Source organism: Dendrobates tinctorius, unplaced genomic scaffold (assembly GCF_039654945.1).
Source record: "Dendrobates tinctorius isolate UK_male_01 unplaced genomic scaffold, ASM3965494v1 ptg000013l, whole genome shotgun sequence".
NCBI lineage: Eukaryota > Metazoa > Chordata > Amphibia > Anura > Dendrobatidae > Dendrobates > Dendrobates tinctorius.
The window spans coordinates 16,288,464-16,304,798 of NW_027361681.1; the positions used below are offsets into that span (position 1 = coordinate 16,288,464).

Below are 16,335 nucleotides of genomic sequence, written 5' to 3' on the forward strand. Positions count from 1 at the left end.
ACCCCAGTGTCAGTATCATTATTCATTATCCCGAGCGTCAGTGTCATTATCAGTAAACCAAGTGTCTGTGTCATTATCCCGTAACCCAAGTGTCCGTGTCATTATTCCGTACCCAGAGTATAGGCGTCATTATTCCGTACCCAGAATTTCGTCGTCATTAGCCCGTACCCAGAGTGTCGGCGTCTTTATTCCGTACCCAGAGTATAGGCGTCATTATTCCGTACCCAGAATTTCGGCGTCATTAGCCCGTACCCAGAGTGTCGGCGTCTTTATCCCGTACCCAGAGTGTCAGCGTCATTATTCCGTACCCAGAGTGTCGGCATCATTATCCCATACCCCGAGTGTCAGCGTCATTATTTCGTACACAGAGTGTCAGCATCATTATCCCGTAATTTATGTCAGTGTCGTTATCCTGTATCCCGAATAGTAGCGTTGTTATCCCTTACCTCGAGTGCCATTGTCATTATTGCGTAACCAGAGTGTCACCGTCATTATCTGGACACTTTTATGAGAAATAAGCATTCACCCATTCAGACAATGGACTACACAGGGCAATGATCAGGTACAAACCCTTCTTTGGGTTAATCATTGGTCTGTGTAAAAGACCCATAAAGGACCCAACAATGAAACAGTTACAATTCCTGCACAATATGATAGATTCACATTAACATGACAGAACAATGGTGGAAAAGTAAACAGGAATAAGCCATAATTAGATGACAGATTCTGCGCCGTCCCTGACAGATATTTTACATACAGATAAAAGGGGTAAATACCCAGCTCTTTTCTAGGTCACATGGTATATACTGAAGTACAGGTTGCCATCATGGAGCTAATTGTCTACCTGTCACAGAGATAGCGATGGATAAAACTTGCTGTGAAGCCTGTGAAGTTCTCATTATTTTGTAACTTCTAGGAATATCTGCACCTTCACATACAGCCAAGTGCTGGAAGGGATCAGTATCGGAGCCAATTACTGTGTCAGTGTTTCTCCTCGTGTCTGGGATCAGCTCAGGACATTACATGGGAGGGACAAACGTTTTAGTGATATGGGGCAAACTCCTCACCATTATGTGGCACATGAGATATATGATAATTACATGTACACAGACAATAGATTATATATTTTATTCCCTGGCATTGCTCATGTGCTGCAAGGTCTCAGGGAAATGAAATATGAACAGGACAAACAGCAAAGTTAATCCCAAAAATGTGATCCCCATTAACATGTGCAGGGACCTCTCTGGATGCTACTTGCCATTAGGAGCAAGGCAAGATGTCCATTCTTTACTTTACTTGTTCATATTCCGATGAGAACAAATTTGTGTGGCAGAAAACTTACTTTCTCCCCAGCGGGACCGAGAGGACCATTCTCTCCATTAGGACCACCTCTTCCTTTTGGACCTTCAGGGCCATCTTCACCTCTGGGACCAGAGGGTCCAAGTTCCCCCTGGTGGTACATAAAGATTCATCAGAAAAAGGAACCCTAATATGTACTGTAGGGTTCACTCTCTGGGGTAGCCGCTTGGAACATAAAGCAACATGGTTTTTATCTAAAAAACGGTACTGAAATCAAAACCATAAATATAAAATCCCAGCCTTGTCCAGGTGCTACCTAAACAATACCCTGGCTACTCAGATATAGCTGAGCTAGCCTCACTTCAGTCAAACGTCCATAGCAACCAGTGATGCTTGCAGTTTGGTGCACACGGCCTGTGCAGGGCCTTCTCGGAGTGGGATTCTGGCATCTTGCTTCAACCCAACCCACTCTGCTCTGCTTCCCCCAGCTGACTGAACAGTGAACCAATGGCTGACTTCTAGTCATAGGTATCCAGGTGCAGCTAATCAATCAGGAACTGTAGTGCTAGGATTCAACCCCAGCCTACCTGGCTTTCCTATAGTACTCTAGTATCTGGTAATCTAGACATAGTAATAAGGTAATACTGATAAAGAACCTGATCAAATAGATGAGTACATCCCATGCTAGACTTCTAGTCCTTTAGCATTACTGCTGTTCTTACACCTGTGACCATGAATATCTATTATAAGCACAGAAATCCAGTTGGTGTTTATTCTACATTGCTTCGCATTTCACAATTTTGCAGGCAGATAGTAGTGTTCTGTGCATAGTTGGCCTTGTGCAGTGAGCCTGGAGGAAGGTAAACCTGCGCCGACATTTGGTGCACTGTCTAATATGGAAACTCACGCAGCAGATTTTTGTCAGGAAGGAACTTCAGTTGCAATCATTTGAATGGGGTCTTTTTGGGTGGAGTACATGCAAACCTTACTTCCCCATCCAAATGATCAGTCACAGAATTTGATGTAGTATCTGCGGTGTATTCTCTCACAAGTAGGAGATTATGGCTGTGTGGAGTAGGGCACCAGAAGGATGGGTGCAGTATTGTACACGAGACCTAACGAACCGCACTCCATACATCTCCAATCGCAGCGATGGATCTGACTTTAACATCCCACAATACAACCTTACAGGGAACACAATATAACCGTCCCATACGTCCAAGTGACAGATCTACATCACCAGGAAGACGTTAATTAAATCTCACCTTTTTCATTGTTGGGATTTTTTCCAGCCTCTTAGAGCTCAAATAAAATACTAAATAACTAATTGCAGCAGTGAGGTACCAGATATTACCATCGATTCTGCCAAGTCAATTAACATCTTCATGCAGTGCATAGGTTACAGCAGGTTATCAGTTAATGAATATATTGATTGTACCTTTAAATACTGGATGAGGGGAGCCAAACCCTGGCAGAAACTAAAGGTGATCATTAGTAACGAGTGTGAGTGAGCACGCCTTCATCAGAGCAGACACCTTATACTGCTTGTAATTATCTCTGGAGGAGGAAAGTGGATGATCCATTATGTGTCTTTATTAAAGGTTGCACCCCCAGCTGCTCACTAGAGAACAGAGGCAATTTTTACAGATTACGTCGTATCCACGTTCAGCAAAGGTTTCTATACAATGAGGCCTATAAGTTCATTATGAGGTTGCAGTGCCTGAATGGATGCCCATTTCCTCAGGCCAATTAGGGTTTGAGGCCTCATCATGGATGTTAATAAGGGTCTGCAACATCCAGGGAAGTCTCTCCTGTACCTTCCCATCTAAAATGCCCCTAGATCAGTGCCCGGTGATAGAAGCAGGGTGGGTGCATTAGGATTATTGTTTCGGTTTCACCAATAATCTCAGGGCAGTGCACCCCTCAGTCTTGCACTCATCTAAAGCCTGATTCAATCTGGGGACCATCATTCCTACAGTCCCTCAGGTCCCCATGCAATTTCTTAATGGCAGCAGCACATTCTTTGAAAGCTGCCCACAACTATGATATTAGGTCCTGTGTCCAATTAGCCAGGCAGTGGTAAGTCTACACAGAAAATGATCAAGCACAATCGTTCTCATAAGTGCCTGTGGGACAGGGCACTAAATATGGAGGTTCTGCAGCAGCTTGTGCTCTGCAACATTCAGCTCCAAGTAGAGGAGTTATAGCAGCTCTGTGACGCAGCATGGCAACACTGGCATGTCCACTTGGTAGAGCAATTCCAACTAACCCTAACATACCTACGCTATGCTGCTAGTGTCTCTGTGCGTCGGCCCTATTGTGAATTATATTTTACTATCTGGTAATCTTGTGTGAGAGGTCAATAAATACCAGTAAATGGCAGCTCGTAGTGAATACCACATAATAACAGTCATATATAGTCACGAGAATAACTTCAGGAAGGATTCAGACTACAACCACCAACAGGCACCTCCTGTATTGGATATAGCCATAAATCCCATCATGACCATTTTATTCCATAAAATACTGAATAACAAAACAAATGTTCTTACTCTATCTCCTTTGGTGCCCATGTCCCCCTTAAATCCTGGGAAGCCATCTTCACCCTAGAGACGGAGATAAACAGGAGGCAGTGTTAATAAAAGCAGAGCAGTGACCTCTGGCACAATGTACTGCAGACGTCTCCATCACTGGTTACGGATGTGCCCGCCAGACCATGAGCACTAATAGAGAACAGCAACCAGCCTAGAAATCCATGGGTTATCCGGCTGTTGCCACGGGAGACCAGGTTCCTCCAAGAGATATGTAAGCAGGCAATCTCAGTGGCCTGGAAGGCAGATGACGAGATGTGAGGAGCTGTGCCAGCAAGGCCAGCTCCAGGTTTTCGTGGGCCCCAGGCGAAAGAGTCTCAGTGGGCCCCTTAAACACATACCACAATTCATGATACAGAGATACAGGAGAGAAATATAGGGAATAGTACAATGCCAAAGAGTTCACTTCTTACATTACATAAGTGATATCAATAGCTTAGAAACTGGACAGTATCGCCCTCCATGCAATATTTTAGACTAAACATAGCGCTCCATACAGAATAATGAGCCCCATATATTATTCCACACAGTATTATGGGCACCACATAGTGCTTCATACAGAATAATGAGCCCCATATATTCCTCCATACAGTATTATGGGTGCCACATAGTGCTCAATACAGAATGAGCCTCATAGATTGCTCCATACAGAATAATGAGCCCCATATATTGCTCCATACAGAATAATGAGCCCCATATATTGATCCATACAGAATAATGTGCCCCATATATTGCTCCATACAGAATAATGAGCCCCACATATTGCTCCATACAGAATAATGAGCCCCATATATTGCTCCATACAGAATAACAAGCTCCATATATTGTTCCATACAGTAATATGAGTACCCCATAGTGCTCCATACAGAATAATGAGCCCCATATAATGCTCCATACAGATTAATGAGCCCCATATATTGTTCCATACAGTATTATGAGCACCACATAGTGCTCCATACAGAATAATGAGCCCCATATATTGCTCCATACAGAATAATTATCCCCATATAATGCTCCATACAAAATAATGAATCCCATATATTGCTCTATATAGTAAAATGAGCCCCATATAATGCTATATACAGTAAATGATGGGCCCCATATATAGCTCCATACAGAATGGGCCCCATATAATGCTCCAGTATATGATGGACCCCATATATTGCTCCAAACAGAATGGACCCCACATAATGCTCCATATATAACTAGTCCCATAAGATACTCCATATGTAATTGGCCCCATAAGATGCTCTATATATAATTGGCTCCATAAGATGCACCATATATACAGTAATTGGTCCCATAAGACGCGCCATATATGATCGGCCCCATATACTGCTCCACACATTAAAAAAATGAAATACTCACCTCTTCTCGCTGGATGCTGCTCTGCTCTGGACTTCCCAGCATCACCGTCTTCTGGCTCTCTGCATTGACTGCTCAGGCAGAAGGCGCACAATAGTGACGTCATCACACCATCTGATCTGAACGTCACAGTCAGAGGACGTAGAAGACGCCACAGCGGTGGAATGGGGCAAGGTAAATATTACAAGTGCTGGGGCCCGGAGAAAGAGGGGGAGCCCACTTAAGGGAGCTGGGCCCCCAAAGTGTGATGTGTCCCCAATAGGAAGTGGGCCCCCCACCTGCTCAGGGCCCTGGCACTTGCGCAGGTGCTGACGCCAGCCCTGTGTGCCAGGCCTGCCCATACTTCAGGGGACATCGCCTGCTTCCACCACAACCCCTAGGTAGGGAGTACCCGCACAACAGTCTCACAATGATTAGAGCTGCGGTAGGATCATGCCAGTGCTATCTGTGCTCACGTACTGGCTGACAGTAAATAAGAAACTTTGAATTTATAGCCAGAGGCTGAAAATCCATCCAAGGCGGAGTGACGGCCCTGTATCTGCAAATTTCTATTCACAGACAGTAAAGAGAAATCTTAACAATGATGAATAACGGGAAAATTTTTTACACAAAACGGAAAATCCAAGAAAAGGAGAGAAAGTGCAGAATTAAGTCAGGAGGGGAGAAGGTACAGCACTGGGGTGTAATGTGCCAGACACGCTGTGTGGATTGTAATGTACCACACGATACCGCAGGGCCAGGCACACTGAACGGGATGTAATGTGCCGTACAATACCTCAGTGCCAGACACGCTGAATAGGGTGTATTGTGCTGCATGATACCGGAGTGCCAGACACGCTGAGCGGGTACTAATGTGTCACACGATACTGCAGTGCTGGACATACTAAACAGGGTTTAATGTACCGCACAATACCGGAGGGCCAGACACACTGACTGTGCAGAGTATAATGTGCCACACGATACCGCAGTGTCAGACATGCTGTACGGGGTTGTATTGTGCAGCACAATACCGCAGTGCCGGACACATTTAGCGGTGTGTAATTTGCCACACAATACCTCAGGGCGAGACACACTGTGAGAAGTATAAAGTGCCGCACAATACCACAGTGTGGGACACACTAAACAGGGTGTAATGTGTTGTACAATACCGCAGTGCCGGACACACTGAGCGGGTGTTATGTGCCGCATGATACCACAGTGCAGGACATGCTGAGCGGGGTGTAATGTGCCACACAACACCACAGTGCCGGACACACTGAGTGGTGTATAATATGCCGCACAATATCATAGTACCGGACACATTGAGTGGGGTGTAATTTGCCACACAATACCTCAGGGCGAGACACACTGTGAGAAGTATAAAGTGCCGCACAATACCACAGTGTCGGACACACTAAACAGGGTGTAATGTGCTGTACAATACCGCAGTGCCGGACACACTGAGCGGGTGTTATGTGCCGTATGATACCACAGTTCCGGACACACTGAGTGGTGTGTAATATGCCGCACAATATCATAGTGCCGGACACATTGAGTGGGGTGTAATGTGCCACACAATACCACAGTGCCGGACACACTATGAGAAGTGTAATTTGCCGCACAATACCACAGTGTCGGACACACTAAACAGTGCATAATGTGCCACACAATACCACAGTGCCGGATACACTGAGCGGGGTGTAAAGTGCCGCACAACTGTCATCAGTGTTTATTATACGGCCAGAGTATAGGCTGATGAGACCCCACAATTAGGCTGAACCCCACATTTTTCCAGCTGTTTCTCATGGTCTTCGCCCTGCAGACTGATGCTGCTTCGCACTGGTAACTTACCTTCTCTCCTTTTGTTCCTTTCAGACCCCGAATGCCATCAGCTCCCTGAAATGAGTCACACAAAAAATCATGGTTATGTCTGACATTCCCACAATAGTTACAGTCATAGCAATGTGGTGTCAGAAATCCTGGCAGATCCTACAAGATGGCGGCTTCCACTGGTGATGGATAAATATCGACATATATGTGTGTGTATATTTATATATCCCTGTCCTGCATATAATCACTCCGCCTTCTAGTGTCCACATTACTCAAAGTCCCAAAAAACGGAAGTGAATGGACAAGCAACACACAAATATCCACTTTGTGCTGTGTTTATGGCAACAATTGTTAATGAAGCTATTATTACAGCTCCCCAGGTATTTCCAACATGGTCAACCGCTTCTTCCTCTTATACTTGCTATGGATGGAGGGTCAGGAGACCCCCAAACATATGTCTATTATAAAGGGTTACCACCGGAATTCTCAGCAGTGTATGGACAGTGAACAGTACGGCTCCTCTATCTCTGTATATAAGGACAACACACAGTATGGCTTCTCTATCTCTATGTATAAGAACAGTGCTTAGTATCACACCTCTTTCTGTGTATAAGGACAGTGCACAGTACCACTTCTCTATCTCTGTGTATAAGGACAGCGCACAATACGGCTTCTCTTTCTCTGTGTATAAGAGCAGTGCTCAATACCACTCCTCTCTCTGTAAACAAAAAAGAATGAATAAGGAGCATCTAATACCATATGCAAATAGTATTTTATTGAATATATTCATAAGTTATAAAAAAAGATTTTTATTCATTATTATTTTTATAAAAATTTCTTTTAATTAAAAATGTGAAGGACACAAGACATAAGGTCCGACACAGTTACTATAATTACAGATCAGGGAGACAACCTTATAATATCTTCACATATACCAATGGTACCAGACATAGAGTCATTTATGCCACTTTAGATATACATATATATACATATAGCATATGCCAAACTAGTATCCCAAGCATATGCCAAGCAGTCCCAATGCGCGTTTCGCTTGGGCTTCCTCCAGGTGCTGAGGAAGCCCAAGCGAAACGCACGTTGGGGCTGCTTGGTGTGACCGGTTACACAGATATATTCAGGTGAGACCTCTTATACTATTCAGATTGTTCAAATAGATTTTGTGTGGATACTAGTTTGGCATATGCTATATGTATATATATGTATATCTAAAGTGGCATAAATGACTCTATGTCTGGTACCATTGGTATATGTGAAGATATTATAAGGTTGTCTCCCTGATCTGTAATTATAGTAACTGTGTTGGACCTTATGTCTTGTGTCCTTCACATTTTTAATTAAAAGAAATTTTTATAAAAATAATAATGAATAAAAATCTTTTTTTATAACTTATGAATATATTCAATAAAATACTATTTGCATATGGTATTAGATGCTCCTTATTCTTTCTTTTTTGTTTACAAGTTTTATTGGAGTATACCTTTTATTATTTTTATCACCTAGTTTTAACTCCTTTTTCTGGGATTTTTTTAATTGTAGTTCACTCCTCTCTCTGTGTATAAAGACAGCACACAGTACCATGCCTCTTTCTGTGTATCAGGACAGCGTACAGTACCACGCCTCAATCTCTGTGTATAAGGACGGCATACAGTACGGCTCCTCTATCTCTGTGAATAAGGACAGCGCACAGCATGGCTTCTCTATCTCTATGTATAAGGACAGCGCACAGTACCACACGTCTATCCATGTATAATGACAGCACACAGTACCACACCTCTATCTGTGCAGAAGGACAGTGCACAGAACTATGCCTCTATCTGTGTAGAACACACCTGGGCAAAGTGCGGTACGCTGGCCACATATGGCCCTCTGGCTGTCTCAGTCCGGACCTTGGACCGAGACAGCCGTGGCGCAGGAAACCAGAGGCCCATGGGACGCACAATGCCCGCCCGCTGTCTCCATCTGAGCTGACTTCATTGGTGGAGGAGGGGCCTCCAGCCACTTCCTCCACCAATCAGCGTGTGAAACAGCTGACATGATAACGTCATTTCATTACGTCAGCTGTGTACTGTGGAGAGCGCCGGGGAATGAGACCGAGGTGAGTATATGGTGTTCTTTTTTCCCCATATGTATGGGATGTTTGGATGGGCATGGGGAGGCTATGGGGGTGTCATGCTGCACATGGGGAGGCCATTGGGGTGACATACTGTACATAGGGAGGCTATGGGGGTCTCATACTGCACAAAGGGAGGTTATGGGGGTGACATGCTGCTCATGGGGAGGCTATAGAGTTGTTGAGTCGCCCTCACACCCAGGGCAGCGGGGTACCCGGTACCGGGCCGGTGTCAGGGGGATGTGTCACAGCAGCAGTGACCCGGTCCGTGGTCCTGGGCGCCCAATATCAATGGCGGTGATGTTAATAGTGTAGTATATATGGATAGTTCGTGACGCCACCCGTGGTGTTTGGCAAGTAAGATGTTGAGCCAACGCTGCATGCAGATCCACTGGGACTGATGGTGTGGTGCAGCAAAGATGGTGTAGCTCCCCACAGGTGGAGCTGTAGTTCCAGGGCAGTGTAGGTGCAATGGATGAGGAGAGGCGCAGAATGGTATAGATGCTGGTACCCAGATGTAGCGGTGCTGAAGGTGTTAGCGGCGAATGAATGGAGGACACCAGGGCGTACAGTTTCAAAGCTTTACTTACAGTTCGTGGTACCCACTGGTGCCTGCCTCCGTGCTGTGTCCTCCGGGGTAGAGACTCAATCAACCTCCCGGGCAAGTCAGGGTTCTCCTCTCTAACACTCTGCCAACATGTGCGTTTCCTGAACGACTCCTCTATTGCGCCTTTTAGTGTGAAGAACTCCAGTACTGAGGTTACTCTGAAGTTCCTCCTGTCAGATGTTCCTAACAACTCTACTTGTATGACAGACAGCTGTAGCCTGATCAGGGACCTCCTGGATCCCGGCTCTCTATCCGTGTTGCTGTTGTGTCCCAAGTCTTAGATGGGAGTAGTGCATTTACAGCCAACTACTCCACCGGTGTCTGCTGCAGAACCATAAGTGTCCATACAACCTCGGGGACCGGGCCCCCGCCTTGCGCTGAGAACCTATAGGCAGGGATCCTCTTCCAACCCACAACTCCTCTCTGTTCTCCTACTCCTTTGTTCCGTGCTGTTCCTTCTCTCTCTTATGGAAGCTTAGTTTGCAGTTCTACGTCTTTCTCCTTCTCTTCTCTTTCCTGTGCCAGCTGGTTCAGATCACTGAGGCAGCTGCAGCACTCTTTCTAAACTGAACTTCAGAACTGAACTCCTCTCGCCTGACCTCCCGTCAGACTGACCTGCAATTCTAAACTTTCCCACTCTTTTATATCTAACTCCACCCACCTCCCAGCACATCTCATGTTACGAAGCAAGGACCCACGAAAGGTGCTCTGCTATCCTCTAAGCATGGAGCCACAATCTGGTCCATTGCTGAACTATCCTGTGTGTGGGTGCTGGTGTTGGAGTGTGGAAAGGAGTTTCCAACTTACCTAGTTGGTGGGGCACTACACCTTAGGAGAAGGTGCAGTACCTCTGTGGCGAGTGAGCCTCAGGGGCACCACATTGTCATGCTGCACATAGAGAGGCTAAGGGGGTGTCATGCTGCACATAGGGAGGCTATGGTGGTGACATGCTGCACATAGGGAAGCTATGGGGGTGACATGCTACACATGGGGAGACTATGAGGGTGACATGCTGCGTATGGGGAGGCTATGAGGGTGACATGAAGCACATGGGGTGGCTATGGCAACCTCGTGCAGTATACAGGGAGGCTGTGTGGGGCGGCTCATGCTGTATATGGGGAGGCTGTGTGGTGATCGTACTGTATATGGGGAGGCTGTGTGGGGCTCATGCAGTATATAGGGAGGCTGTGTGGGCTTGAGCAGTATATAGGGAGGCTGTGTGGGGATCATGCTGTATATGGGGAGGCTGTGTGGTGATCGTGCTGTATATGGGGAGGCTGTGTGGTGATCGTGCTGTATATGGGGAGGCTGTGTGGGGCTCATGCTGTATATGGGGAGGCTGTGGGGACTCATGTTGTATATGGGGAGGCTGTGTGGGGTTCATGCTATATATAGGGAGGCTGTGTGGGGCTCATGCAGTATATAGGGAGGATGTGGGGGGTTTATGCAATATATAGGGAGGCTGTGTGGGGCTTGAGCAGTATATAGGGAGGCTGTGTGGGGCTCGAGCAGTATACAGGGAGGCTTTGTGGTGCTCGAACAGTATATAGGGAGGCTGTGTGGTGATCGTTCTGTACATGGGGAGGCTGTATGGGGCTCATGCTGTATATGGGGAGGCTGTGTGGGGCTCATGCTGTATATAGGTAGGCTGTGTGGGGCTCATGCTGTATATAGGTAGGCTGTGTGGGGCTCATGCTGTATATGGGGAGCCTGTGTGGGTCTCATGCTGTATATAGGGAGGCTCTGTAGGGCTCATGCAGCATATACGGATGCTGTGTGGGGCTAATGCAGTATATAGGGAGGATGTGTGGGGCTCATGCAGTATATAGAGAGGTTGTGTGGTGATCATGCTGTATATAGGAGGCCCTGTGGGGCTCATGGCGCATATTGGTGAAGCTGTGTGGGGCTCTTACAGTATATAAAAGGCTGTGGGGGGCTCATACGATACACAGAAGGGGCTGTCTGTATAGTGGTGTCACCATAAGTAATTCTGCTCAATAATAATTGACACAATTAATACAAATATAATTAACAATAATATAATAATTACAATGTATCAATTTTAATATTGAGTAGAATTTCAGCCTATTGGTTCGGCCTGCCACAACAATCACGGTCTCTCACGTGGCCCCTCGGGAAAATTAATTGCCCACCCCCGGTGTAGAAGGACGGCGCACAGTACCATGCCTCTATCTGTGTTTAAGGACAGCGCACAGTACCATGCCTCAATCTCTGTGTATAAGAAGAGTGCACAGTACGGCTCCTCTATCTCTGTGTATAAGTACAGCACACAGTACCATGCCTTTATCTGTGTATAAAGATAGCATACAGTACCATGCTTCTATTTCCGTGTATAAGGACAGTGCACAGTACCATGTTTCTCTCTGTGTATAAGGTCAGCACACAGTACTGTGCCTACAGAGGTTTTGAAAAGTATTCAGACCCCTTTAAATTTTTCACTCTTTGTTTCATTGCAGTCATTTGGTAAATGCAAAAAAAAATTCATTTTTTTCTCATTAAAAAACTCTGTACACCTTCTTGACTGAAAAATAACAGAAATGTAGAAATTTTTGCAAATTTATTAAAAAAGAAAAACTGAAATATCACATTGTCATAAGTATTCAGACCCTTGGCTTAGACACTCATATTTAAGTCACATGCTGTCCATTTCTTGTGATCCTCCTTGTGATGGTTCTACTTCTTCAATGGAGTCCAGCTGTGTTTAATTAAATTGATAGGACTTGATTTGTAAAGGCACACACCTGTCTATATAAGACCTCACAGCTCACAGTGCATGTCAGACCAATTGAGAATCATGAGGTCAAAGGAACTGGCCAAGGAGCTCAGAGAGAGAATTGTGGCAAGGCACAGATCTGGCCAAGGTTACAAAAGAATTTCTGCAGTACTCAAGGTTCCTAAGAGCACAGTGGCCTCCATAATCCTTAAATGGAAGAAGTTTGGACCATCAGAAGTCTTCCTAGACATGGACATCCAGCCAAACTGAGCAATATTGGGAGAAGAGCCTTGGTGAGAGCATTAAAGAAGAACCCCAAGATCACTGTGGCTGAGCTCCACAGATGCAGTGGGGAGATGGGAGAAAGTTCCACGAAGTCAACTATCACTGCAACCCTCCACCAGTCGGGCCTTTACGGCAGAGTGGCCCGACGGAAGCCTCTCCTCAGTACCAGACATATGAAAGCCCGCATAGAGTTGCTAAAAAACACATGAAGGTCTCCCAGACTAAGAGAAATAAGATTTTCTGGTCTGGTGAGACGAAGATAGAACTTTTTGGTGATAATTCTAATCGGTATGTGTGGAGAAAACCAGGCACTGCTCATCATCTGTCCAATACAATGCCAACAGTGAAACATAGTGGTGGCATCATCTTGCTATGGGGGTGTGTTTCAGCTGTAAGGACAGAACAACTGGTTGCAATTGAAGGAAACATGAATGCGGCCAAGTACACAGATATTCTGGATGAAAACCTCTTCCAGAGTGGTCTGGCCCTCAGACTTGGCCGAAGGTTCACCTTCCAACAAGACAATCACCCTAAGCACACAGCTAAAATAACAAAGGAGTGGCTTCAGAACAACTCTGTGACCATTCTTGACTAGCCCAGCCAGAGCCCTGACCTAAACCCAATTGAGCATCTCTGGAGAGACCTGAAAATGGCTGTCCACCAACAACCTGACGGAACTGGAGATGATCTGCAAGTAAGAATGGCAGAGGATCCCGAAATCTAGGTGTGAAAAACTTGTTACATCATTCCCAAGAAGACTCATGGCTGTACTAGCTCAAAAGGTTGCTTCTACTCAATACTGAGCAAAGGGTCGGAATACTTATGACTAGAGATGAGCAACTTTGCCTTTTTTAGGGTCGAGTCGGGTTTCATGAAACCCGACTTTCTCAAAAGTCGAGTCGAACGAAATCGGCCGACTATCGGAAAAAGTCGAAGGTCCAACTGAAACACGAAACCCAATGCAAGTCAATGGGGAAGAAAAGTTGGCAGGGAGTGGAGGACAGTAAACACACCTTCGGCAGGGAGTGGAGGACAGTAAACACACCTAAAGGCCGGACCGCTTTTTTAAAATGAGCGCAAACACTCTCTCGACACTGCACATGTCATCTCGTTGCCCACAGTGTACGTCCTTGCTCAGTGGCTGAAAAAAGTCACTCTAGGAAATCTGAATTGGGCGCTCGTTTTGCCGACCGCATGGCCGACTTCACGCTGTGAATCCGACTTTGCCATAAGCCAGCGACTTATGAATATGGCCGACCTGTTTCGCTCAACTCTACTTATGACCATATGATATTTCAGTTTTTCTTTTTTAATAAATTTGCAAAAAATTTCTATATTTCTGTTTTTTTTTCAAGATGGGGTGCAGAGTGTACATTAATGAGAAAAAAATGAACTTTTTTGAATTTACCAAATGGTTGCAATGAAATAAAGAGTGAAAAATTTAAAGGAGTCTGAATATTTCCCGTACCCACTGTATCTCTGTGTATAAGTATAGTGGACAGTACCATACCTCTCTATGTATAGGCACAGCACACAGTGCCATTCCTCTAGCTCTGTGTAAAAGAACAGTGCACAGTACGAATCCTCTATCTGTGTATAAGGACAGCACAGTACCATGCCTCTGTGTATAAGGACAGCGCACAGTACCACACCTCTGTATAGAGCAGTGCGCAGTACCACGCTCCTCTCTGTGTATAAGGACAGTGCACAGTACTATACCTCTATCTGTGTATGAGGACAGAGCAGTGCCATGCCTCTATATATAGAAGTACAGCCCACAGCGCCATTCCTCTCTCTTTCTATAAGAGTGCACAGTACCATGCCTTTCTCTGTGTATAAGGACAGTGCACAGCACCACAACTCCATCTGTGCATAAGGACAGAGTAGTTTCATGCCTCTCTCTCTGTGTGTATAAGGACAGCGCACAGTACCATGCCTCTATCTCTGTGTATAAGGACAGTGCACAGTACGGCTCCTCTATCTTTGTGTATAAGGATAGTGCACAGTACCATACCTCTATCTCTGTGTATAAGGACAGCACACAGTACCATGCCCCTCTCTCTGTGTATAAGGACAGCACACAGTACCATTCCTCTCTCTCTGTGTATAAGGACAGCACACAGTACCATGTCTCTCTCTGTGTGTATCAGGACAGCACACAGTACCATGCCCCTCTCTCTGTGTATAAGGACAGCACACAGTACCATGCCCCTCTCTCTGTGTATAAGGACAGCACACAGTACCATGCCTCTCTCTGTGTGTATAAGGACAGTGCACAGTACGGCTCCTGTTTCTTTGTGTATAAGGATAGTGCACTGTACCATACCTCTATCTCTGTGTATAAGGACAGCACACAGTACCATGCCCCTCTCTCTGTGTATAAGGACAGCACACAGTACCATGCCTCTATCTCTGTGTATAAGGACAGCACACAGTACCATGCCTCTATCTCTGTGTATCAGGACAGCACACAGTACCATGCCTCTATCTCTGTGTATAAGGACAGCACACAGTACCATGCCTCTATCTCTGTGTATAAGGACAGCACACAGTACCATTCCTCTCTCTCTGTGTATAAGGACAGCACACAGTACCATGTCTCTCTCTCTGTGTATCAGGACAGCACACAGTACCATGCCTCTATCTCTGTGTATAAGGACAGCACACAGTACCATGCCTCTATCTCTGTGTATAAGGACAGCACACAGTACCATTCCTCTCTCTCTGTGTATCAGGACAGCACACAGTACCATGCCTCTATCTCTGTGTATAAGGACAGCACACAGTACCATGCCTCTATCTCTGTGTATAAGGACAGCACACAGTACCATTCCTCTCTCTCTGTGTATAAGGACAGCACACAGTACCATGTCTCTCTCTGTGTGTATCAGGACAGCACACAGTACCATGCCCCTCTCTCTGTGTATAAGGACAGCACACAGTACCATGCCTCTCTCTCTGTGTATAAGGACAGCACACAGTACCATGCCTCTCTCTCTGTGTATAAGGACAGCACACAGTACCATGCCTCTCTCTGTGTGTATAAGGACAGTGCACAGTACGGCTCCTGTTTCTTTGTGTATAAGGATAGTGCACTGTACCATACCTCTATCTCTGTGTATAAGGACAGCACACAGTACCATGCCTCTATCTCTGTGTATAAGGACAGCACTCACCGTCCAACCCTCCCTAGCCTGTGTTTGATTATAGCAGCAAGCACACATTACATCTGGCCTGATTCTGATCAATTTCCAGGCGGCGCTTTATTTGCCATACTCCATACAGTGGTTTTGATTGTGGCGGTGAATGAGCTTATAGTGTAAAATGACAGAAAGTGGCTTCTCCTACACTCTGAAAAAATAAATATATGAGGAGGTAAATCGCAGCCATTATGCACGGCAGAACACCCATCCATCTCCACTTTAGAATCGCATCAACACAAATGTACAGCATCCACTGTCGCTCACATACACAATACTATATGGAAAGAATTATGTGCATACGTTGTCCATCCAAC

General features: G+C 45.6%; 1 protein-coding gene across 2 annotated transcripts in view; it reads right to left on the reverse strand.

Moving 5' to 3' along the window:
* COL5A1 (collagen type V alpha 1 chain) overlaps positions 1–16,335 on the reverse strand; it is a 237,648-nt gene that overhangs the window by 46,132 nt on the left and 175,181 nt on the right. For both annotated transcript variants that reach the window (XM_073559469.1, XM_073559468.1), the window contains exons 28-30: positions 7,086–7,130; positions 3,852–3,905; positions 1,343–1,450 (exon numbers count right to left, since the gene is read on the reverse strand). In XM_073559469.1, the coding sequence (XP_073415570.1) occupies positions 1,343–1,450; positions 3,852–3,905; positions 7,086–7,130 (207 nt within the window). The remainder of the gene's footprint in view (positions 1–1,342; positions 1,451–3,851; positions 3,906–7,085; positions 7,131–16,335) is intronic.